The 25,110-nt window shown below is 34.0% G+C and overlaps 1 protein-coding gene across 1 annotated transcript in view; it reads left to right on the top strand.

Moving 5' to 3' along the window:
• Positions 1-25,110, top strand: part of LOC129223942 (ribosomal protein S6 kinase delta-1-like) — an 85,910-nt gene that overhangs the window by 37,440 nt on the left and 23,360 nt on the right. Inside the window, exons 6-10 of the mRNA XM_054858326.1 lie at positions 4,696-5,096; positions 10,351-10,662; positions 13,693-13,808; positions 20,090-20,236; positions 21,375-21,878. Coding sequence (XP_054714301.1) covers positions 4,696-5,096; positions 10,351-10,662; positions 13,693-13,808; positions 20,090-20,236; positions 21,375-21,878 — 1,480 coding nt within the window. The remainder of the gene's footprint in view (positions 1-4,695; positions 5,097-10,350; positions 10,663-13,692; positions 13,809-20,089; positions 20,237-21,374; positions 21,879-25,110) is intronic.

Raw genomic sequence — 25,110 nt, 5'->3', positions numbered from 1 at the left:
CAAAAGGTTACACATACACACCCATGGCTGGCTTTTAGCGTATTTTACAGCGTCATTCATTCTCAATGCTTTGAGTTAATGGTTACTAATTATAAACCTAAAACAAGGGTAATATAAAATGACAGAAGCAGAAAAATTTAAAAATGTTACTTCTCACATTTTAATATTTACAAGTTATTTTAGCAAGAAGAAACGCTTTGAATGAGAAACAAAAAATTTAATAACATTTACATATGCTTATACTTTTTTCAAAAAGACTTTTTTGGTTTTACTAGTAAATTATTTGTACTTTTTCGGTTATCTGTAATCAAATGTATCTTTTAACGGGACATGAAGTAAACCAGCCGGGACACGTGGATTTTGTCTGAAAACTGGGACTGTCCCGGTCAAACCAGGATGCCTGGCAAGCCTACTCAAAGGGCTAATAACAAAGATAAGTTATTTTTTATTACATTCATAAATCTTCCTTTTTTGACATTTTCTATGGAAAAGACAAATGAATGACCACCAATGCATGCATTCAATCATCTCTTTATAGTAAATAAAAGTAAGGGGTCAAAGAAATTCTGAAAGGAAGTCTGTGGCAGGCGTGCGCCCAGGAAACCCCACAGCACCTATTGCCTTGAAATTTTGTACAAAATTACTTCAAGCACCAGGGGTGTGCACCTGAGGTTTTATTTTTTTCAATTTGAATTAGTTTTTTTGTAATTATTTTTACTTTCTTCTATATCTAATATATAGAAGAAAGTATTGGATTCGTGCAAATTTTCGAATTTCGAATTTTGACGGATTCGAACGTTTTGAGGTGTGCTGAGTCCATTTCGACCATTTTTGGAAAATGTCTGTCTGTCTGTGTGTGTGTGTGTATGTATGTGTGTGTGTATGTATGTATGTGTGTGTGTATGTATGTATGTGTGTGTGTATGTGTGTGTGTCACGTCTGTGTGTGACCAGTTTTTTGTGGCCGCTCTACAACAAAAACTACCGCATGAAATCGAACGAAATTTAGTACACATATGTGCCCCTATGTGAACTTGTGCCCATTAGTTTTTGGCGCGAATTCCTCCAAGGGGGGTGGAGCAATGGGACGTTTTTCGAGTTACGCGTGCTTGCTATTCCTCAGGAAGTTACTGGCGGAATCAAACAAAATTTGGTCCATATGTTGGTATTAACAGGAACAGGTGCTGATTCAATTTTGGTGTCAATAACTCAAACGGGGGTTGAGCTGTAGAACGTTTTTTTTCGTCAATTGTGACTGCTGTATCTCAAGAAATAATGAACGGAATGAAAGAAAAATTTATCGGCAAGTAGCCCTTAGTGGGTATAAGAACTGATTTTAGTTTTGTGTCAACAGCTAAAAGGGGGGTAGCGCAATCACACGTTCTTTTTTTCCATTTTGAGTGCCCTATCTCAAGAAGTAATGCTACGTTCTGGTTGAAATTTGGAATATATGTGAATCCATATGTAAACAGGCTTTGGTTCTATTTTAACGCCGATCGCTCCAAGAGGTGTTGATTTTTTTTTTTTTTTTTGCGAATAAAAATATTTTTATTAATGCAACAATAAGAAAGATAAATCGTAATAAATTGTCGTCTGCGTATTTCTCGTGATTTTAATTGTATGGAAATGATAGGAAATATTATCTCAATGATTTAAAATTTTTAACTGTTGCCATCTTATGTTTGTTAACAAATAAAATATTTGTAATTAATTCAAGCAAGGCTTTTAAAATAACTTTCAATTTTCGCTCTTTGCTTTGCTTTTGCAATAATTCAGACATTGGGATAGTCGTCAAGTTTTTGCATGTGTAATTTTGTTTTTGTTGGGAATATTGCTTCCTCGTCAAGCATGGGGAGGGATCAGAAAAAGGAAAAATATAGAAGAAAGTTTCGTGATGGCCACAACATACTAGTTTTAAGCTCAAATCTCGTGTAAATTGTTTATTATTGTCTATTAAAGGGGTGAAAAATTACTTGCACATATTAATATTAACTATCATTGGAAAGGGTAGAATTTTCTGTGTTTTACGTAAATTGTTTCAGTGCTCTAACTTAAATACGGCAGGAGTTATTTGCGTTTTTAGTTGAACTTTTTTTTGTCCTAGCTAAAATTTAGTCACTACTTTCTTCATTAAATCTATCAGTAAAACGCAAAGGAAATGTCCTATAGTTTTCTTTTGGACACCACTGGAGAGAGGGCTTTTTTTGCTTCAGATCTAACTTGACCCATGGTCAAAATACTGAGCTTCTATCTCCAAAGGAAAAAAAGTTACAAGCCGTTAAAAGTCAAGTTGCAATAATCTCACCTCCATTAAAATTATTGATGTTTTATTTGGCGTTGCCATAGTTACGTCTTTTCAATTCCTTTGTTTATTCTTTCTTATTCACAAACTTTAGGGGCTTCGATTTTAACGGAAAATCTTAGGCTCAACTCACTTCAAGGCCCGAGCTAAACAGCAAAATATATTACTAGAAACCACGATATTTAAGAGACTTTTCAAACGTACAAACTGCCTCAGGAGCCCCTTAGCCCTTATGACACTGCAAGTTGGCACAAGGTATTTTGAAATCCAGGGAAGGGGTGCTTTTTTATCCAAAAGGAACTCATAATACAAATACAAATACAAAAGTGACGACCAGCAACAGGCTCTGGGCCCAGCTAGACTGGTCCTAGTCAATTTACAATCCCCAGTGAAGATCAATGGCCCTCTTAAAACTATCTACTCCCTTGCTCATTACCACCTCTTCCGGTAAACTGTTCCAAAGTTCCACTACCCTGCTAAAATAATAATTTTTCCTAACATCCATGTTAGCCTGAGATTTAAATAGCTTAAAACAATGACCCCTTGTCCTGTTTTCAGTGCTAAACTTCAGCCCCGTAACATCTTTCATTTTAATAAATTTAAACAACTGAATCATGTCCCCTCGGTCTCTTCTTTGCTCAAGACTGTACATTTTTAGCCTTCTAAGCCTGGAATCATAGTCTAAGTGAGAAAGTCCATTTATTAGCCTTGTAGTTCGCCTTTGAACCCTTTCCAATACATTTATGTCTTTCTTAAGATAAGGAGACCAAAACTGAACAGCATACTCCAAATGAGGTCTTACCAAACTTCTATATAAGGGCAGAAGAACTTCTTTAGATTTGTTTGAAATAGATCGATTGATAAACCCAAGCATTTTATTGGCCTTGTTACTAGCAATGCTGCACTGTTGGCTAAACTTTAAATCCTGACTTATTAAGACCCCAGATCAGTAACTTTGTCTGCCTGATTATTGACTGAACCTTGCAAATAATAATTTGTACACATATTTCCATGCCCTAATTGTAGCACTTGACATTTCCCAACATTAACAGCCATACCCCATTTATCAGCCCACTCCATAATATGATCTAGATCCTCTTGCAGCTGTTTTGCTTGTTCTTCATTTTCTACAGTACCCATAACTTTGACATCATCAGAAAAACAATTCATGTTCCCAGAAATATTTTTGTGAATATCGTTCATAAAAACAATGAACAAAACAGGGCCTAACACTGATCCTTGAGGAACCCGCTTAAAACCTCACTCCAAATAGAATAATTTCCCCTTACAACTACCCTTTGTTTCCTACCGATCAGCCAGTTTTTCACCCAAATGAAAGTTTTCCCTCCTATTTCTATATCAGCTAATTTGCTAAGTAGAGCAACATGCGGTACCTTATCGAAAGCTTTTTGAAAATCAATGTAAACAACATTGCGTTCTTAAATCTGTTTCTTTTTAACTGACAAATTAAATTTTTGCAAATCAAATAAGGTTGCGAAGCAATCTTCAGGGGTTGGTGAGTGTTAGCGAGCAGGGGGCAGAGCCCTCTAGTGCAGTAAAAAAAAAGCAGAAATTGAATTTAAATTCCATGTGCTCAAAAAAAAATATTTTATTTGTATTTTGTGTTGTACTTTTCAGTGTAGTCATGTCAGTGTACGTACTTTCAATATTGGCAGTTACTTTTCATTTCATTCATTATTTGGCCAGTGTTGCATAGAAACTACTTGTTTAGTGATACCTTATGTTTTTTTTTCTTTCTTTCTTTTTTTTTTTTTTTTTTGATGTTTTAAATAAACTTATAAAAGCCTTAAACTTCTGTTTAAAATCCAAAATTTTCTGTCAATTATTTAAAATAAGACCATCAAACTGTAAATAAACCATCGTGTAAAAAACTAATCGGTAAATTACAAGCAAAGCTCTATTAAAATAATCCTCCAATTGAATGAAATAACATTAAAATTCCATTTAAAATAAAAAATAATCATCCGAATAAATCATTCAAATTATTAACAAGCCTTGAAAGTGTCATTCAAATGTAAAGTTAGACAGAGAAGAGCAAATATGATGGTGAGAGAGAGAGAGACATAAATGTTATATTACTATTATCACTGAACTAGGAAATAAATCTCCAAACCAAGCATCGTACCTATAATGAAAAAGAACCTTTCAATCATATCTTAAATCCATTTTCTTTCCTGGTTTAATTGCATTATTTTTTATTTTTAGTACTTTATTCACATTTTTACAAGATGTATTGTAGTAACAGAAGATTTTTTTTTTCCAACTACCCATAATTTGGAAAACCCTACCAAATCCTATAGCAAAATGTTATTTTTTGATGTAAATTTCCAGATTATTTTCCCTTTTCTTAAATGCATACGTATTTCTTTACAGTGTTGAAAATAATTTGAAAGATGCAAGCAATACCTTAGGTGGAACATGGCAGCATCGTCAGTTACCTGACAACATAAGTCTTGGATCTCATTGCACGGAAGATGAAGATGACCGTACCACTTTTACTGATGACGACAGTTGTAACTCTCGACCATCTCTTAACTTGTCAGAGTTTGATCCTCTTTTTGAAGCTGTTACTAATGATTCTCCATCCAGGAAGTTTTTCTCAGATCAAAATAATCTTTGCAACAACTGGCTGTTATCAGCCTTACAGTCTTGCAGCATCATTAGTACTGAAGTAGATATTGAAGGAACTCTTGAATTCCCTGTCCCGTTTGGAGACCTTGAATGTGCTGAAGATGTTGTAACACCTAGCAATGAGTTTAGCAATGCCACTAATTGTATGTATTATCAATGTTATAAGAATAGGATATTAGTATGTAGGTGACCCCAAGCAATTCTTAAAAGACCATGAATTTCCTTTGATCTCACACGAGCTAATCCTTTTCATAAACAACAACTTATCATTAAGAAATGAATAAGTACCTTTGTGCTAAAAATTAAAAGTATGTTAATCAGCGTTACCAAATTTAAATTTGTCCAAAAAAAGAAAGAAAGAATAAAAACGATGCACACATTTGGTGTTGGGTAATATGAAGCCCTATTTTTGCTGCAAAAGATACCCTGTAACACATGAGTGCCATGCTAAACTAACAAATGTGAAAAATCACGAATCGAGTTTTTCAAATTCGATGGTTTGCTGTAGTGCTTGAAAAGGGCTACCTACTGGTTATGACTACCTAAAACGATAATTTTACACTTAAACTTATCTGTAAAAATTAAAACAGTGAAAATAATTAAACACATTAGGTCAAAAAAAATATTGCAAATACAACAACAAATACAAATTTGATGATCAGCAACAGACTCTGTGCCCAGCTAGGCTGGTCCTAGTCAGTTTGTTGCTCCCCTATGAAGATCAATGGCCCTCTTAAAGCTATCCACTCTCTTGGTCACTACGGCATCTTCAGTTAAGCTTTTCCAAGTGCCCATGGATCTGCTAAAGTAGTAATTTTTCCTAATTTCCAGGTTAGCCTGACATTTGAATAGATTTTTAAAAAAAAAAAATCCCAAATCCTGCTTTAAGTGCAAAAATTTAATCGATTAACATATTTCATTTTGATAAATTTAAACAACTCAATCATGTCCCCTCTGACTCACCTTTGCTCCAGGCAGTGACGTACTAGACCGCCAAGACATCTGGAAAATTCCTGGTGCGCCGGTGCCCTTAGTACACCGGTGACTTAAGTTTTTTTTTTTTAGTTTTTTTTAAGGATTTTGTGTCCTGAATATTGCGGCGCCAGGAACCATAAGATTTAGAGTGTGAAATAAATAAATAAGACACCCGTACTACTTCATAGATTTTTTTTTTTTGAAGAATCAATTGACGAATTGTAAAAACAATAAGTAACCATTCAGCGCCGACTTGAACTCGGTTAAAACTAATAAACCTCGTCATTAAAATTTTTGGCTAATGCTATGGTTCTAAGATTTTTTTGAATCAGGGCTCCTATTTTTAACGTTTAACCTTTCTACGGCGGCGCCCTTCTTTCTATAACTCAGTGGCAAGGCAAAGGCTTTAATCCCGGGAGCGAAAGGGGAACTGAGGCCAAAATTTCTTACATTGTCTTGATGTCGCTACCAGTGAAGCAAAAGACAAACAAAATCTTAGGTTTCACTAAATTTGCGGGGAGCCCGCAAATTTGCCTCACACATGCACACACGTAGCTCCTTCCCTATTTTCGCCACTGCTGGAACTAATAATAACTAACAGCTAAAAATGAATAAAAGTGGAATAACAGCATTGCATAGCCCTTTAGATTTTATGATTCAGAAGCGCAGTCAAATATTTCAACTTTTTCATAATTCTCTAGTTATAGTGAAGAAATTTAAAAATTTTCGCAGCGCTGGCCCAGCTCCTACTCCCTTATGAAGAATTCACAGCGCTCTGATTTATGCCCCCCCCCCCCCAACAGTTTGGCAAGAATCAAAATTAAAGATTACAGGCATGAACTATGGAAGATGGGTGTTTCAGTTGAACGTTTCAGAACTTCTAACCAGGAAACATCACGAGTTCAGTAATCATGAAAAAAGTTAAAAATGGTCGCATTCGAAAGAATATCTTTAGAAAAAAATTTGACCCAAATATTGTGTGCCCTCGTCCTTTTGTTTTTGAGATATGGGGGGTCAAAGTCTGTCAAAATCTTACGAAAATTCGCCAAATTTAAAGACTTGGCAAGAAATGGAAAATACCACGTGATTTCATCGCCTGCATCTAGCAAGACTCTCATTTCCATTTCTGGTCATCTGCAAAGCGCGTAAACGATGTTTCGAATTAACCCTTTACTTGTGTGGGTAAAATTAAAAAGTAACTATGAAGCCTGTGAAATGGAAACTAGAGAGCTTTATTCAGAGGAGCTACAACTTTATAACGAAATTGAACGTAGGATTAACTTTGTAATCGTGATAATAATACATTTCAGAATTTAAGTGCATTTCAAATGTGTTTTACTTAACTAATTTAAGTTTGTACTCTTGTAATGAAATGTGTTGTAAGTAATTAATAATTATGTACGAGAATTAATATGAATAAGTAAAAAAAACATGCTTATTAAAGCTTATATATTGAAAATAAAATGGATAGTTTTTGATGTTGAAAGAACATGATCATGGATTGTAGTATCAAAGCTCTTATTTATTTTTTCAAAAGTTATTATCATTCATGAAGTTTTATTGTCTGACCACTGCTAGCGAAAATGTTTAATTTAAAATCGAAAAAAATAATAATTAAAAAAAAGAAAACAACGGATAGTAAATGTCAAAAATTTGCACAGCAAAACTAACGATGTCGGAAATTACTTCATAACAGATTCTTATCAAAAAATTTTATAGTCGACGTTCATTACAACAACCCCTGTAGTTCGAAAAAGTCTGTCACTGCAACTGAAAGTCGCTATAACGTAAATGCACATCATATTGCATGTTATTTAGTCATTTTTAAAAATACTGAAGTCACTTTTACCAATTATGTTTCACGTTAAAAGGGAATTCAAATACGAGCAAAATAAAAATTAATACAGTTTTATTTTTATTTGACTTGTTAAAGGGTTTACACATAACTTGAAAACGATACACATAACGAAAAACACACTGGAAATAACTGACAGAAGTCGTTTTTTTTAATTTGAGAACATGGTTTGAAATCTTTAAAAATGTCGTTTTCTTCTTATTTAGATACTGTTGAAGACTTCAGATTTACGACTTTTCAAAAAAAAAAAAAGACTTTAAAATGTGTTTACCGTTTCTCTACGGTTATCATATTTTTTTCAAAACAGTTTCATCATCGAATAAACTCTTTCAGTGGAAATATTTCACCCGCAGAAGCATAAAAGTTTTAAACATCAGTTTTTTAACAGACAGTCTTAAGAATAACAAACAATTCCATTGTTTCTACAATAAAATAAAACAAATATTTCGGGCTGTGGCGTTTTCCCCTATACAGTTGCACGTTAATATCCCGGAACACAAGCCCCTAAAAATTTCAATGTCGCAGTCTGTGCCACGACACCCCGCGCCATGGTAGTCACCCCGAGTAAAGAATTAATGCGATATTTCTCACGCGCTTTGGTGGTGACCAAATATGGAAGTGAAATGTCTTGTCAGATGCGGATGTTGAATTCGCGCCGTACCTTCCATTTCTGAACAAAACTCGCTAAATTTGGCGACTTTACTAAAAATTTCGGCAATTTTTAAGACATCATATTTCGATAACGTGGTCACGAGGGCACGTAGTTTCAGTGCCATAAACATGTTTTCCAATGTTCTTTCGAATGCCACCAATTTGGAATTTTTTTTAATTTCCTTGATCGTGATGTTTCCTGGTAAGAGGGGTAGGGAGCATCATGAAGACTCGAAATAATATAGGAATGCGAGGTCAGAAATGCTTTCCTGAAGCGATGATGTACACAGAAGAATCATAACGAAAGAGACTGTAAGTGAAAAATCTTTTTGATTTTGCAAGTAAAAAGGCGAAATTTACATGGGTCCAAGTAAGTGTTCGAAGCTTTTTCCCTCGGCTTTTTCCGGTGGCACTTCACATCTTCGATGCATAGAACTCCGAACAGTCTGAAATACATTTTCGCATATCAAAAATTCCCCTAGTTTTGAAATCGTTTCCGACCCCCCATTGCCATATGATTTCAAGTCCTCAGGATGCATCCTTCCCCTCTTAGGAGTTTTGAAACACACTGTATACAACGCCGAGGGTTGTCTGGCATGCATAGCTGTCTTCGAGGTTGTCTGGCATGCGACTACGTAGGGTGCCAAGCACAAAAAGAAGGGGGGGAGGCGCAAAAGAAAGGCGACTAAAATTTCTAGAATGCTCTTGAAACAATTTTTTTTCCAAGCTTGTTCACATTTTGCCCCCACCCCCCAAAAAAAACTTAAAATTTTAAAATATGTTTCATATTTTTAAGTATACAGTTGTGCGCAGGTAGCCAACACATGTCTGATTTCCATGGAAAGAAACTACTGATAGCTTATGAGCATTGCTACGGTACTCGACAAGTGGAAATAAGGAAGAAGATCGGCTTTAACAAACTTTTTTTTAAGTAGCAAAGGCTTCGGCGCCAGAATGGCTAAAGCAAAGAAAGGCCAATTCAGATTTCGACCATCCCTTTCGTACATTACGTGGTGACGGACGGTGGGGAAATCATTCTGTCCGATTCGGATATGCGTTTTAGGAGGTCACCGTGATTTGGACGTATGGATAGATGTCAACGGCTAAGAAGCCAGGCAGTAAAGCTGCTTTCAATATTTGCCTCCACCTCCAGCAGCTCTAACTGGAGAGGGTAGGGATGTTGTGCTAAATAGAAGATACACACACAGTAGAGATGAGTTTGGGCTCATTTTTAGAAACCCAAGCCTGAAAATTCGTAAATCAAGCCTGCCCGATCCCGGCAATGTTGTCTCGTGATAAAAATCCCAGCTGCTCTAGAACCCGACTCAAAAACTCTCAAAACCTAACCCACTAGACTCCGATATGATTTCTCAGCTGTTTTATTTTACGTCAACCAAAAATGGGTTCTTACATTGCAACAGTGATTGATTCAAAACATTTTTACTAAATCTGTCAATTAATAAAGATCATTTTATTAAATTTTTTCTCAAAATACTCTATTTCAGATGACTTAGTATATTACATTCGTATATTACATTAGTATAAGCAAAGATGTTACAAATAGCTGTTAATTATTTTTTTATTTAAATTTTTTTTTTATTTTCATGTGAGGCAAATATTAATTCAAATATCCTAAAATGTTTTTGAAAAAAATAATAGTAAGTTATTTTGAAATTATAGAAAAGAATCATGAGAAATTACAAAAAAGAAATTCTTAAAATTGAAATACTTTTTTCCAAGGTTTAAGTTTCATGCACTTTTATGCTAGGTTATAGTTATTAACTTAATGACCTATCTGGATTTCTGTCCAAAATTCTTTCATTTTTATGCAATGTTTAGCTCTGAAATTTGTTTTCAAAAGTGTGCAGAGAAGTACTTGAAATTATTTTTGAATCTTGGTATTTCGTTTGTTATAGTTTCAAAATTGGAGCATTTCACGTTTGACACAGTCTCTTGTAACGAAGAACAGTTACCTGATGTCTCAGCTTTTGATCCAATATTAAATACAGAAAGCAGCTTGAATGATTTTGATGATAATTTATACAACTATGATGATTTTGCAATGACACCAAATTCATGTAAAACAGAATTGCAGAAAAGACCATCTTTCATTGTTCATGCTTCAAAATATGTTGTAAATGCACAAGAAGCCGAAGAAAATGAGAGATATGCTGAAGCTTTTGAATCTTATAAGAAAGCTATAGATTTACTTTTGCAAGGAATTCAAAGTAAGTTTTTATTACATTGTTTTGCTTATAATTTCCAATTTGTATTTATTATACACAGCAGATACAGGCGGAGACTCATGGGGCTCATGACCCCACTCCCCCCTAAATCATCTACACTATTAATAAATCCACATTGTGTTCAAACATTTCATGAATAAAACATAAACAATTAGGGTGGGTACTGGTTATCATAATACGCATATGTGATATAAATTCCTCCATTCCATATTTTTACCATGAATTGTATTTTATGCTTGTGTCTATATTTTTGGGGCAGGGTGTAGTTTTTGTACATGCAAAAATATTTTTACTTATTAGTAATTAAAACAATCTTTGAAATATGTTCTGAGTTTTACTAAAAGATGTTTTTAACTAAAAATTAACATGAATAAGTTTATAATTTATATATTTTTTTCACTTTGTGTTTCTTAAATTTATAGAATCTTTCTTTAAGTTGTGTTCCACTGAGTTTTTAAAGAAAAAAAAGTGAATGAAGTTTCAGGAAAGTTTTATTCCTTATACAATAAATATATGTATTAAACTAAACTTTCAGCCAAAATTTGTACCAAATAAGCTGTATATTATGTTACTGCATATTACAAACAAAGCTAGTACAGTCGAGTCCCGACTTACGCGATGGATGCGTTCCAAGATCCCTCACTTAAGTCAAAATTTTGTGTTGTGAAAAAGTTTGTGTAAAAACTTTATAAACATACCCAATCTTTTTTTAGACATTTGTAAACACCACCTCAAATCGTTAAAAACTATCTTAACTATACAGTAGTTTCTTACATTAAAACTGAATTTTTATTTGTATTTTAAATTAAAAAAAAAAACATCTTATTCAAGATAAAATACTACTAAGAGGCACAAAATTAATGATCAATGGGAAAGAAAGACATAAAATAAACCAGTACGATAAGTACAGTATGTAGTAAAAAAAAAGCAAATGTGCTATAGTTTTACTGTACCTTGGATCCAGTTTAATTATTTGTAACTTAACGAAGTGAAGATGATGACGATTTATGCTGCGTGATCAATCTGTTGTTCTTATATTTTTAAATACACAATACAGTTGCTTCACTAGTTTTTTCATAACGTTTCCAGTTATGGCAATGCAACACCCCTCTTCCTGGTTTCTTAAATTCACAATATAAGAGCAGCTTGCATTTTAATAATTATTGCATCTTGCTGACATACTAATCAGTGTTTTACGAACTTCCTTTTTCTTGACTTTTAATTGCACATATGGAAGATTCATTCATACCTAATTGTCGCGTACCTCTTTGAAGCATTTGTTCAAGCACATAATCTTTAGCTTTTCTTTAACTGTCAGAAATTTTCTCTTTTTCTTTCTTTCTTCACAAGATGAACAGCACTCTTAGGTGCCATTATATTTCAACAACCTTCACATTTAGAATGAAAAAAGAAATCGAAAATGAGGAGTAAATATTTGTATCTAAGCAATACATCAGACTAGTATGGTGTGGGAACTTCCGCTCTCAGTGATGCTAATGGGAAGACAGTCCATTCCCAAAAAAAAAAATTTAGTAGCCAATAACAAAACCGATATTTACACACCACGATTCCCTTCCGAAAATTTCCTTATTGCTGGAGATTTATTCGTGTCTTGTCTAAAATTTCTTTACTGGTGAGAAGAATCGCGTTATAGCCATTTCGCGTAAGTCGGAACACTTTGTAGCTGGAGTCGACTGTATCTATTTCACTAAGTATGATGCTCTTTTTTGTTACATCAAAGTTTGTTAATTTTTTAAAATTTTAGTCAGTACATGGTCAATATTTAGTCAGTATTGGTCAGTATTTTATAAATTTTGGTTAGTAAAGTCAGTATTTTTTACCCTCCAAACAGTTTTACCCCCTGTTCCCATTAGATGCTTGTTGAATTTGGGTTTGTTGAATTTAGGTGCTTGTTGACTTCTTTGCAGTGCTTGGCTCTGTTGAGCCCTCTCTTTCATTTTATTCTAATACAGTAGACCCTCGTTTTAATCAGGTTTATTTTACGCCGTTTAGGATTTGACACCTTTATTTTATTTTACGAGAATGAATTTCGGCTTTACGCGGATGCAACAATGCAAACAGATAACATTTTCCCTTCTTTCAAAATCCAAACTCCTGATGATTGCAGATTACATGTAATAAACTGCATTTTGGTGTGCTAATAATCGAGCTTGGGCCACTGGAGATATTTTGTGCAATTGGTTCCAAAGCTCTTTCCAGAAGTAAACTTATTAAATGCATACAGTTCAGAACTCGCTGCAAGAAGAGCTTTTAGATGTAACAAAGGCGGCCAAAACCAACGAGGATGCCAACTTCAGTGACACACAACCAAAACTGTTCACATTGAAAATTTTGAGCCATTCCTAGACAACAGAAATAATCTTGCTGATTTGTTAGTGAAGGAAGATTCTATCATAGAAATTACGCAAGTGGTCATGGATGCGTTAATGCTCTGCAAAGAATTACAGAGAAAAATTCTTAATGACTGCCAAAAGACTATCATTGCCAGCTCCTCTTTATAAACAGAGCATGAAATTAATTTAGGTTTTCTTTATGCATGTTGTGCGTAAAAACCTATACAAGTACACATTAAACTTATTATACAATTAATCATCACTAGAGTGAAGTATTTTGTTATCTATGGAAACAAATCCCTATTTTAACACTATTATTTGTTCTCTATTTACGCGGTTTTTGATATACGCGGCATTTTTGCGGAACGTAACCCCTGCATAAAACGAGGGTCTGCTGTACCCAGTTGAAGCAGTATTCCCTGTATTGCATAACTTCGTGATATTCTTTTATACTAATCTAAATCCCCTCTACCAAATTGTTATCAGTTATCTGTAATGAGGATAACATAATTTTCCGAATCCAGTTTATTGCATAACTGAAAACTATTCATGTTATACATTCTAGCATTTAAATGAAACTTAAGAATAGTACTTTCTTTAGAATAGTATTCATCTATATTATAAATTTTGCTTTTCAAATTGCTGTTATTTTTCTTAGAGGACAAGTGTTCTGAAATGAATGATGCTGTACGAAAGAAAGTTTTATTATATCTAATGCGTGCAGAGGAAATTTATGAAAACAGGCTGCCAAAAGCAAATCCAAAAAAGGATCAGGTATAACTGCATTTTACTGCTCTTTCACTTTTGCCTTTTTAGCAGCTTTGGTTTTCAGATCAACTTATTACCATCTAGCATTAGGTTATTCATCCCTATGTGCAACTACGTATTAATTTTTTTTATATTTTATATTGTATGAATAGTTTTGAACATTTGTGAAGAGTTTGTATTGTTCTTTTGTAATTAGTTTCTAATTACTATGATTTTAGTTACATAAAATAAAATAAAATTTTATTTTTTGATAACCAAAATTGATTTAAATAACTTGTAGTGCTTCAAAAGCTGTTCCAGGTTAAGCTTAAGTTTTTTATTTATACAAATAGTCTTAAAAATTCAGTTGGTTTGTCACAAAAAAGGAGCTGAGCAATGAACATATTATAGATGGGTGTTTCAATATGTATACCTTTTCAGTTAAAGTTAAAAGGCTATTTTTTAGCAAAGATTAATTAGTTTATCAAAAGTATCAAAATTTTTCAAATTTGCTTTAAGCGTAGTATCAGGTTTATTGATGTGTGGAGTAAATGTAAACGCGATTGGATTGCTAGGGATGGCCTGCATCTGAGCTCTACAGGGATCAAAATGGTTAGTGGTTTGATTTTAGAGGCTTCAGAATCAAAAAACTAAGTTGGAATGAGGGGCATGGTTTAAGGAGCAGAGTTCGAAAGGGTACCAACTATTGGAATTTTAGTAGAAATGGAAATAGGGCGGATAATACGAAAAATGTTTTTAACAGTTGGGATTCAAATAATCGTGCAGCATTAAATAAAAGTAAGATGGGCTTACTTAAGGTTTTTTACAGAGGCGTAGCTAGACCCGACTTTCGTGGGGGGGGGGGGTTTCTTCTTATATATATATATATATATATATATATATATATATATATATATATATATATATATATATATATATATATATATATATATATATATATATATATATATGTGTGTGTGTGTGTGTGTGTTTGTGTGTAAATTGTTTTAGTATTAAAAAAAATAAGAGGGAGGTGAATCTTACATACTTTGGAATGGCGTGCCCCAATTCCGATACTTGTGTCAAACAAAACAAAAGCAAAGAATTTTTTATTTTTTTAATGTTATGGAAAATTCAACTTTTTTTCTTTTCCCTCCATTTAATTTAAAGTGAAATTTTCTAGCAACGTCTTGTCAAAACCAGTCTATCCAAATCAGGGGGAAATCAAACATCTGATGAGCGTGTTCCGTTCATTTCAGTGTGACTGCTTAATTTAGAGGCTAACGCACATCTACAAAAGCTGGCATCCCTAAAAGCTAATAGATATTTCCATTTCCGCCTGTAAACTGGATGTTTGACTTTCAATCTCATCGGTGGTCAGACTAAAGATATTATATTTATGAAGATATATCTATAAAGATATTTATTTTTAATTTTATTAGCTGCTTTAGAATTTACATAAATATCTATTTGAGAGAGCAACAGCAATTTTCCGGTATTATAAACAGTAGTCTTTTATTTTCTACTTTTTAATCCGAACCAAGCTAATAGAAATATCTCGTTTTTAAACATTTTATTCACGTAATGCTATGCAGTTTTTCTTTTGAATTAAAATAAAATTATCTTCAGAAGGGTCCGACGGGACCAACGCTGCTTTGCAGACTGTACTTCGTTTTCTTCAGACGACGTTAATTTTCTCTTTTTAGAGCAATCCTTTTCGTCATTTTAATTTTTTTCTTTGAGTTGAAAAAAGCTTGTTATCGGTCTTGTTCGTTTCATTATGCAGCAACTTTCACTTAGAATGCACTACTTTAAACAGACTGTACGTTTCCAAAAGAATACGCAGTAAATACTGGCTGAAGAATCAATTCAATGTGATTGCAATGGATACTCTGGTTAGCAAAGGTTGTTTTGACTATGATCTATGACACACACGAGACCAGACCAACAAAAACCTCTATCGTCTCGAATTCAGGTTATGCTATCATTTTTGGATTCGAAGCCCAATGATCTTCAAAGCAGCAAACAAAAACATGTTCTTCAACTCAGAAACAGAGGAATTGTCTTCAAGAGCTGAGGAGGCAGTAAATGCGTTCCACGAATAGGTTTTCCAGGAAGATTAACCAAAGGACAGTCGTTTCGCGCACTTTCTTGGAAGAAGAGTTAAGGGGTGAAATTCACAGGTTTGGCATGTTAAGATGAACATTAAAATTCATGGTTAAAGGTCATTCAAGTTAAGAGCCATTTCGCTCTGTTATCTGGATTAGTACTGTTCTTTGGTTGCTCTCTTTCTTAAAATTGTGATTCCTTAGAAAACCGAAATGATAGGAGTGAAAAGAAAGTATAAGTTTTTTTTTCAAGTGATGAAAAAAGGAAAATCGTAGACTACTGGCCAAGTTAGATTTGCTGCAATTGCTAACCTCAAGAGGATAAATAATGAATCCAAAAAAAAAAAAAAAAAATCAGGGACCAAAAAGCAATAAAAGACTTTTCTTGAAAAAGATATGCTTAAAGTTTCTTTTACTGTCAAAATGATTCCTTAAACTCACAATAAAGCACTTAATAATGTAATAATAGAATAAATACCTAACAAAACTAATAAAGAGGAATTTTAATCAAGAGCCCATATTGTCTTTAGCATCGATTTCAAATTTTCACCATCATCTTTCAAATTTCTATAAAAAGTTTCTTAAAGCCTCCGTAATTCAAAACCTCTTTATCTCGATTTTTTTAATGTGAAATTCGAAATATACAGATTTGACTGTATGCAATATTCCCACTGTGCGACTCATAAAATTAAACATATTTAACAATTTGCAGAATCTATGACAAAGAAAGGCTGCCTATACATGGATTTAACAAACAATCTCATTTCTAAAGCGAAGTATCAAATTTCACTCAATTATCAAAAAATTGTCGCAGCAGAGGGAGGCGTCTTTATACTTGAGGGTCACTCATGGAGCAGATTTTCAATGGGGGGGGGGGGGGAAGCGAAGTGAATTTTTGACCTTTGTTACACAGAAAAAAGTCGTATTGATTTTTTTTCTTTCTCTTCCCTCTTCTTTTTCTCTTTTTTTTTTTTTTTGAGACTAACGTTTCGGGGGGGGGGGGGGTTTGTCCCCAAACCCCCCCCCCCCCTTAGCTACGCCCCTGGTTTTTTATACAAATGCTTGTAGTATTAGGAACAAGATGGAAGAATTGAAAAGCATAATAATAGACGAGAGGTTGGATATTATTGGAGTTACCGAGACATGGGCTACCGAAAGTGATGATGATTTATTATCTATTGCTGGGTATAATTTGTTTAGACAAGATAGAGTAGGTAAAAGAGGTGGTGGGGTTTTATTTTATGTCAGAGACACTTTAACTTGCAATGAATTGGTAATTAATGATAAACCTAATGAGATTGATATGATTTGGCTGGAGTTGATGAGCAATAAGGGCAAAAAAATACGTTTAGGGAACATTTATAGGCCACCCAACTTAAGTCAGGGTCCAGATGAACAGATGTTTAGTATTATTAGTGACATTTCTAGCAAGGGGTCAGTCATCATAATGGGAGATTTTAATTTTCCAGGAATTGATTGGAATAATTTTTACCATAGTAATAGCAGAGAAGAGGAATTTTTAAAAGTAATTGGTGACTGTTTTTTAGACCAAATTGTAACTCAGGGTACTCGACAGGACGTGATTTTGGATCTAGTTTTCAGTGATATGGAAAATTCTGTTCAGGGGTTATGTGTAGGGGAACACATTGGAGACTGACCGCAACAGTATTAGGTTTGGGATTAAAATTGATATGCACAAAGTAGAGAATTTTAGGTTTGTGCCCAATTTCAGAAATACTGACTTTGTGGCACTTAGGCAGAGTTTGAAAGCAGTTTTTTCTTCTGGATTGGACAATAGCGATGTGAATCTTCAGTGGACAGAATTTAAGGAAAATCTAGCGAAAATGGTTGGGGATCATGTTTCCTTTAGGAGAAAGGGTGTCAACACTAAAATTTGGCCAATGTGGTTCTCCAGGGAAACTAAAGACGCTGTAAATTACAAGCAAGCCGCTTTTCATAGGTTTAGAGAAACTGGTCACAGTGCAGATAGGCTCCAATATTGTAAGGCAAGGCGTAAATTTAAGTATTTGGTACGGATTCAGAAAAGAGAGTTGGAGCAAAGACTGGCAGATAACATAAACAGGAATCCCAAGAGGTTTTTTGCATACACTAATTCGGGGAAAGTTCGAAATAATCATATTGGGCCACTGGTTGATGAACACGGAATTTTAATTCAGGACGATAGTGATATTGCTAATGTTCTTAATACCTTTTTTTCGAGTGTTTTTAACGATAACTGTATCTCAGAAGTTGACATCAACAAGACACAAGCTATAGTACAGCTTGTGGACTTTGTATTTTCCAGGGACGACGTTTTACTTCATTTGAAAAAAATTAAAGAGACTAAGGCTCCAGGACCAGATAATATTTATCCAAAAATTTTAGTTGAATGTGCGGAGGAATTAGCAGATGTAATCGTAAATATTTTCAATGCTTCTTATAACTCGGGGACAGTGCCAGAGGACTGGAAGCTGGCTAACATTAGACCGCTCTTCAAGAAAGGGTCTAAAGGGAGTGCGGGAAATGATAGACCTCTGAGTCTAACTTCAGTGGTTTGCAAAATTTTTTAAACATTGATGAAAATTAAGATAGTAAATTTTCTAGAGACTAATAATCTATTGACTAGTTTTCAGTATGGTTTCAGGAAAGGTAAATCTTGTGCAACTAATTTATTACATATCTATGACAAAGTTACCATGGCTTTGGACAATAAGAAGCCTGTAGATGTTGTTTACATTGATTTTCAAAAAGCTTTCGATAAGGTACCGCAGGTTGCTCTACTTAGCAAATTAGCTGATACAGGAATAGGAGGGAAAACTTTCATTTGGATAAAAAACTGGCGGACCGGAAGGAAACAAAGGGTAGTTGTAAGGGGAAATTATTCTAATTGGAGTGAGGTCTTAAGCGGGGTTCCTCAAGGATCAGTGTTAGGGCCTGTTTTGTTCATTGTCTTTATGAACGATATTCACAAAAATATTTCTGGGAATATGAATTGTTTTGCTGATGATGTCAAAGTTATGGGGATTGTAGAAAATGAAGAACAAGTAAATCAGCTGCAAGAGGATCTAGATCATATTACGGAGTGGGCTGGTAAATGGTGTATGGTTGTTAATGTGTGGAAATGTCAAGTGCTACATTTAGGGCATGGAAATAAGTGTACAAGTTATTATTTGCAAGGTTCAGTCATTAGTCAGGCAGACAAAGTTACTGATCTGGGGGTCTTAATAAGTTAGGATTTAAAGTTTAGCCAACAGTGCAGCATTGCTAGTAACAAGGCCAATAAGATGCTTGGGTTTATCAAAAGATCTATTTCAAACAAATCTAAAGAAGTTCTTCTGCCCTTATATAGAAGTTTGGTAAGACCCCATTTGGAGTATGCTGTTCAGTTTTGGTCTCCTTATCCTTAGAAAGATATTAATGTATTGGAAAGGGTTCAAAGGCGGGCTACAAGGCTAATAAATGGACTTTCCCACTTAGATTATGCTTCCAGGCTTAGAAGGCTAAAAATATACAATCTTGAGCAAAGAAGAGACCAAGGGGACATGATTCAGTTGTTTAAATTTATTAAAATGAAAGATGTTACGGGGCTGAAGCTTAGCACTGAAAACAGAACAAGGGGTCATTGTTTTAAGCTATTTAAATCTCAGGCTAACATGGATATTAGGAATTATTATTTTAGCAGGGTAGTGGAACCTTGGAACAGCTTACCGGAAGAGGTGGTATACATCATTTTTGAAAATTTGAAGCATAAAATTCAGCATGCTAGATAGCCCGGTTATTACATCCAGAAACTGCAGTTTTGTTCTTATTAGAAGACATTAGTCTGGATTAGTGGATAACTGAGCTAGAGGCAGATGTCATCTCATTGAAGCTGAGAGTACCAAATGCAGACTGATGAGTTCTAATAAGAACAAAACTGCAGTTTTTGGATGTGATTCCTAGGCTGTCTGGAATATTGCATGTAGTTCTGCCTTAACCATGGCATAGGGGCAGTAACTTACTGCTAGATTTAAATTGTAACTTTTGTTACTTATGATCTGAAAATACTTTCAGATAGGAGAATGAAGATATGAATTCAATGAAATGCCATGCCACCCCATTTTAGTGTGCTCTTCGACTTTATCTTAGTCATATGTTTGTTTATTTTTTTAAATTATAATTCTATGAAGTTTAACATAAAGTATTTTTTTCCCCTTATAGATACATTCTTCTGTGATTGAGCCTATTGATAAAGTATCTAGCCTTCAAGGATGTATGCAAGATCTCAACAAATACAAAGTGTTAGGTGTTTTAGATAAAGTTTTACTAGTCTTAGACATTTCGGATAACAGTACATATGTAGTAAAGGTAATATATCACTTGATATTTTTCATAGTAATGTTGAAACTCTTTGTGGCTCTTGTTGTATATCATCCAGGCAGTTTTCTACTTCTCAAAAGGGAACAAAAATGTTGAATAAAATAGCTTTATTCAAAGGGATGAAAATAACTCATAGTAGTATTACAGAAGAGAGGGGGGGGGGCTGCATGGGGGAACCTATCTGGGGGATGAAGTGACATCCTAAGTGGTTTTTAGGGTTTATAAAAAATATAAATACTTTAATTCTGAATTTTTACTCAATGTTTCTTAAATTATATTTAATCTATCAAATTTCAATGAAAATAGAGAACAATATTGCAGGGAGAGGGCGATTGCGTATGCGTTTAGGGTAAATTTTTCATAAAATGGATTATTCCTAATTTGTAATTGTTGTTTCATGCAGACTTTCATTACACCACAAAAATAAAAATGAATTGTATCTGAAAATTTTATAAACTTCATGTTTACATGAAACATTAAAATTATTTTTTTGAGGCTGTTGCACAAAATTACCACTTGGGTGATACCTATGCTTAAGAAAGCCATTGCTAATCACCTGTACACTTGTTATCTCTAGGCCTTTTCTTCTCTAGTGTTAATAAATTATGTCAGCAGTGTTTAAGCTATAATTCAGCAGTATTATAATTCTCAAATTTGAATAGTTAATGACGTGAAAACCTCATATGAAACATAGATATATTCTTTTAGCAAGGCAAGAAAGCAAAAACGGAATTTCATATGAACATTGCATTATTTAAAAAAGCAAATTTTCTTTTAGTTTTAAAATATTAAATTTCTTTAAAAATAAGATGCTTATTTAGTAACTGAGGTATTTATCTATTTAAAGTACATCGCCACTTGTTTATTTTCTATTTTGGCTATGATAGAAAAATATGCCAACACTAGAATTCAGAAATTGAAGTTGCTGAATGTCGTCAACTATGGAATCTTTAATTTGTGATAGTGATAAATAGATTAAAATCGCCAAAAATAAAAAATCTGCCAAGTGACGTTCGTTTAGTTGAAAAGAACCATAGCAGAATTACAAGTATTTCCTCTCTGTTTTTATTGTCTTGCTAACGTTTTTCTTTAACACTATTCTAATTTATTATATTTTCTTTTACAGACATTATACAAGAGCTCAAGCCGGAAAAGCATAGACATACCTCATATCATACCACAAAATGTACCTTTTATGGTGAAACTTTTCAAAATTTATGAAACTTCCTACGCAATATTCCTAATTCTGCAGCATGCAACGGGTGGGCGATTGTGGGATTATGTGAGTTCTTTTCTTCATCGCAGCCCATTGTCACCTTGCAATGATAGTCCTTGTCTGTACATAGAGCCCAAAAACAAGACTGAACTTAGTAATGTCTATTCTGGCAAAAAAATCACTGAAAATGGTAACAAAGCTTATGCTAACAGTTCCATGGATTCTGATCTTATACCATCGAAAAATTGTCCATCAAGTTATGTTGCATTATTCAAACACTATGCTGCGTCAGTTAACAAGGAAGAAAATACTGCATTAGCTAAATATCACAGGTTTGCACAGTTAACACCAGACTCTACTACAAACCACAACTCATCAAATATTTGCCAAGATTCAAATAGCGAGAGTAAGCAAGTAAGATTTTCATTTGAAATTTTTAATTTATATTCACGAATGACTTTTTTATTCCTTACCCTATTTAAACAATGTAACTGTTGTTAATTGCAATTACTTACAAAAAACCCATCAAAACATATTTTTATCCAAATGTTAATTTGAATGTGTTTAATCATTTTTGAATAATATCTGTTTCCATGGATTGTAAAAGTATTTATAAAGCTTTCTTTTGTTTTTGAATATTGTTTTATTAATTATGCTTTTGTCTATAAATATATTACAGTTAGACCTCGTTAACACAAAATTCACAGGACCATGATAATTATTTCATTTTATCTGATAAATCATCAAGTGATTTTCAACTCATGGGACCAAACATGTATTTCATGTAAAGTGATATTTCATGTTAAGGGATTTTGCATTGATGAGGTTCGACTGTATTTTAGCATTTGGAAGCATGTCGGTATAACTCATTTTTATTTGTAATGTTTTTTATAACTTTGAATAATATTTCATCTAAAGGTAGTATTTTGTATTGTAATTGGAACAAAGTATGCAGGTATATATCTAGTTTGTTCTCAGCTGAAAATTTCTTTTTAAGTTAGTATCAGTGGCGGCTTGTGCCTTGAAAAAATGAGGGGGACAAATCATGGGTGCACTCGCCCCCCCCCCAGTTTATTGAAAAAAAAATTTAATATTTTTTAATATTAAGACTTTTTAGTGTTAAATAAATGAAATTATATTCCTTTTAAACACAGGACAAGCTACAAAATACTTAAACTACCAAATAAATCACCAAAGATATTAATATCATGTTTATGTCCGTTATTGTTGGCAGGGTGGCCCACTTACACTCCTTAACTTTCAAAAATAATGTGGTGGAAAAGTGGTTATATTTTCAAATTGTTAGAAAACAGGAACCACCAACTTAAATAAAAAAAAAAACAAAATGAGGAAAAAATTTAGGCCGATGGTATTTTAAGTGTTTCCGCAAAACTCCAGGACATCTCAATTTTTGTGCCTACATAGGACTCAAAGAGAAAAAGTTTGACTTACCCCAATGTTGTAAACGAATAACAAAACTTCACACATATTTGGCACATCACACATCTTTTATTTCCGACCATCATTTACATGAAGGTCTCGGGGGGAGCTCCCGCGAATTCAACCACAGATTTTCTTCTCACATGGAATGAATTTAAGAAAAATGAATACAAGGTAGATTATTGTAAGACAGTCTATTGCAGGGATTCAAGATGTCCTAAGGGATGGGTCAGCTTTACACATGAAAAAAAGATGACGTGAGTCGATGTTGCAGAAAAGAAAAACGGAATCAAACCAAAAAAAAAACGGAGGAAGGATGCTTTACATTATACTTTAGCGGAACGAATGAAGTGATGCATCACTGGAGCTGGGGACTATCAGTGGGGATGAAAAAGTGAACCACATCTCACCACGAAAATGGCGATGCAGGCGTCAGAAATTAACTTCAGATTCGGGTGCACATACCGCTCTTGTTTCGCACGGTATCTCCTGATGCAGATACCACCATCATCAGGAATGAAGAAAAACACGGGGTTTAACTAAAAACTTTGAGATGTACTTTTTTTCATCATCGTCGGAACGAATTACGTGGACATCGCCTTTTTTTTTTTTAAATCTTGATTTTTGACTATCATATTGAGCAGAATTTATTAACTAATAGCTCATTTTAGGTATTTGACAGGGCTAATCAGCACATGTATCGATAATTAAATCATCACACCATTTGTTTAACGGATGGATCGAGATTCGTAATCCCCATCATCGTTAATTCGTGAGACGACCTTTCACAGGTCTAGCGTCCGCGCTCCTCAGAAAAGCAGCATCACATGGTCACCGCTAGTACTCGACTACCCGCAAAATTTTCTGAAGCATCCCAGCTAAAAACCCACGCGGTCGCATGAAAAGCAGATATTCATACGCGGCGTCACCTAGCGCAGCGAATGGGAACGCGGGAAAATGACATCACCGCACAAGACCACGCCTAGGGCCAATGAGCGAAAGAGGCGGGAGACAACGCATCGCAGGAAGAAGAAGGGAAAACATGGCTGCCAGAAACTCTGAAAAGACGCCATTAAATCAGAAAATGCGAACACATGAAATAAAAACGCGAATCAATGAAAATATATGTGATTACTATATCACAAATAAAATTTAATTAATCAGATAGGAAAAAGCTACAAAATACATCACAAATGTTATTAACTAGTAGTACCCGCACAGCTTTGCCCGTAGTAAAAAATTAAAAGGTCATTTGGTTCGCCTGTATTATATTAACAAATAATGTATGAATTTCTCACCAATTTGCTATGTTCATTTGCTCGCCCATGATCATATATGGTAGTTTGCTCGTCTATGTTATGGTAATTTGCTAGTCCGCGTTATGATAATTTGTTCATCCTCCTTATGATGATTCGCTCTGTAAAATGTTCTTAAAAAATTGGAATAGAAAAAGAACAAAATCAAATTTTCCAAAAATCCCTTCAAGGTGCACCTCACCTCATTAGTTATACACTTTTATAACAGATAATCTGTGGGTTATATGGAAGAAAATATGGTACAAATCTTTTTTTTTTTAATAATTTCAAGTATGTACGCATGAAAAAGGAAAATAAATAAAAAGTATAAATTATTGTCTGAAAAAAGTGAGTCGACTCGGGGCCCCCTCTGGCCTCTCCCACGAGCTGCCACTGGTTAGTATGTTATTTTGTACTTTTAACCTCAGGTGTATTGAATATATTTCAGGCTTCCTTCATCATTAATGCATGATTACATACGAATGTGTAAATGGGCTTAAATGGTTTTTTTTTAAACGCTTTCTGCTTTATTTTTTGAAAGTTTGCAATTATGTTGTTTATTGAAAAAAATTTACTTTACTTTTTTTTCTTGATCTTTCCCATAACATTTAAAGCATAATTATTCAAATTTTAAAATATAGCCACATTGTACTAATACTAAAATTATGTTAAGGCCTGTCCACAAATGATATCACACTTCAAGGAAGGAGTGGGATTCACATGAAATTATGAGTTTTGTGGCGTGACGGGGGCTAACAAGGCATATTACATGTTGCATTTTTTCATAACAATATATTAATGAAAAAAAGCGTAACAAGTACCAAAGTGGGAAAGCATAGGTTAATCCAGGTTTTGATTTTTAGATCCGTATTTTGTGGGAAAAAAAAAAGAAATTTTCGTGATTTTTTTTC

This window comes from Uloborus diversus, chromosome 6 (genome assembly GCF_026930045.1).
Source record: "Uloborus diversus isolate 005 chromosome 6, Udiv.v.3.1, whole genome shotgun sequence".
Classification (NCBI taxonomy): domain Eukaryota; kingdom Metazoa; phylum Arthropoda; class Arachnida; order Araneae; family Uloboridae; genus Uloborus; species Uloborus diversus.
Note: the sequence above shows the minus strand (reverse complement) of the source record. Positions and strands in the feature narration are given on the sequence as shown.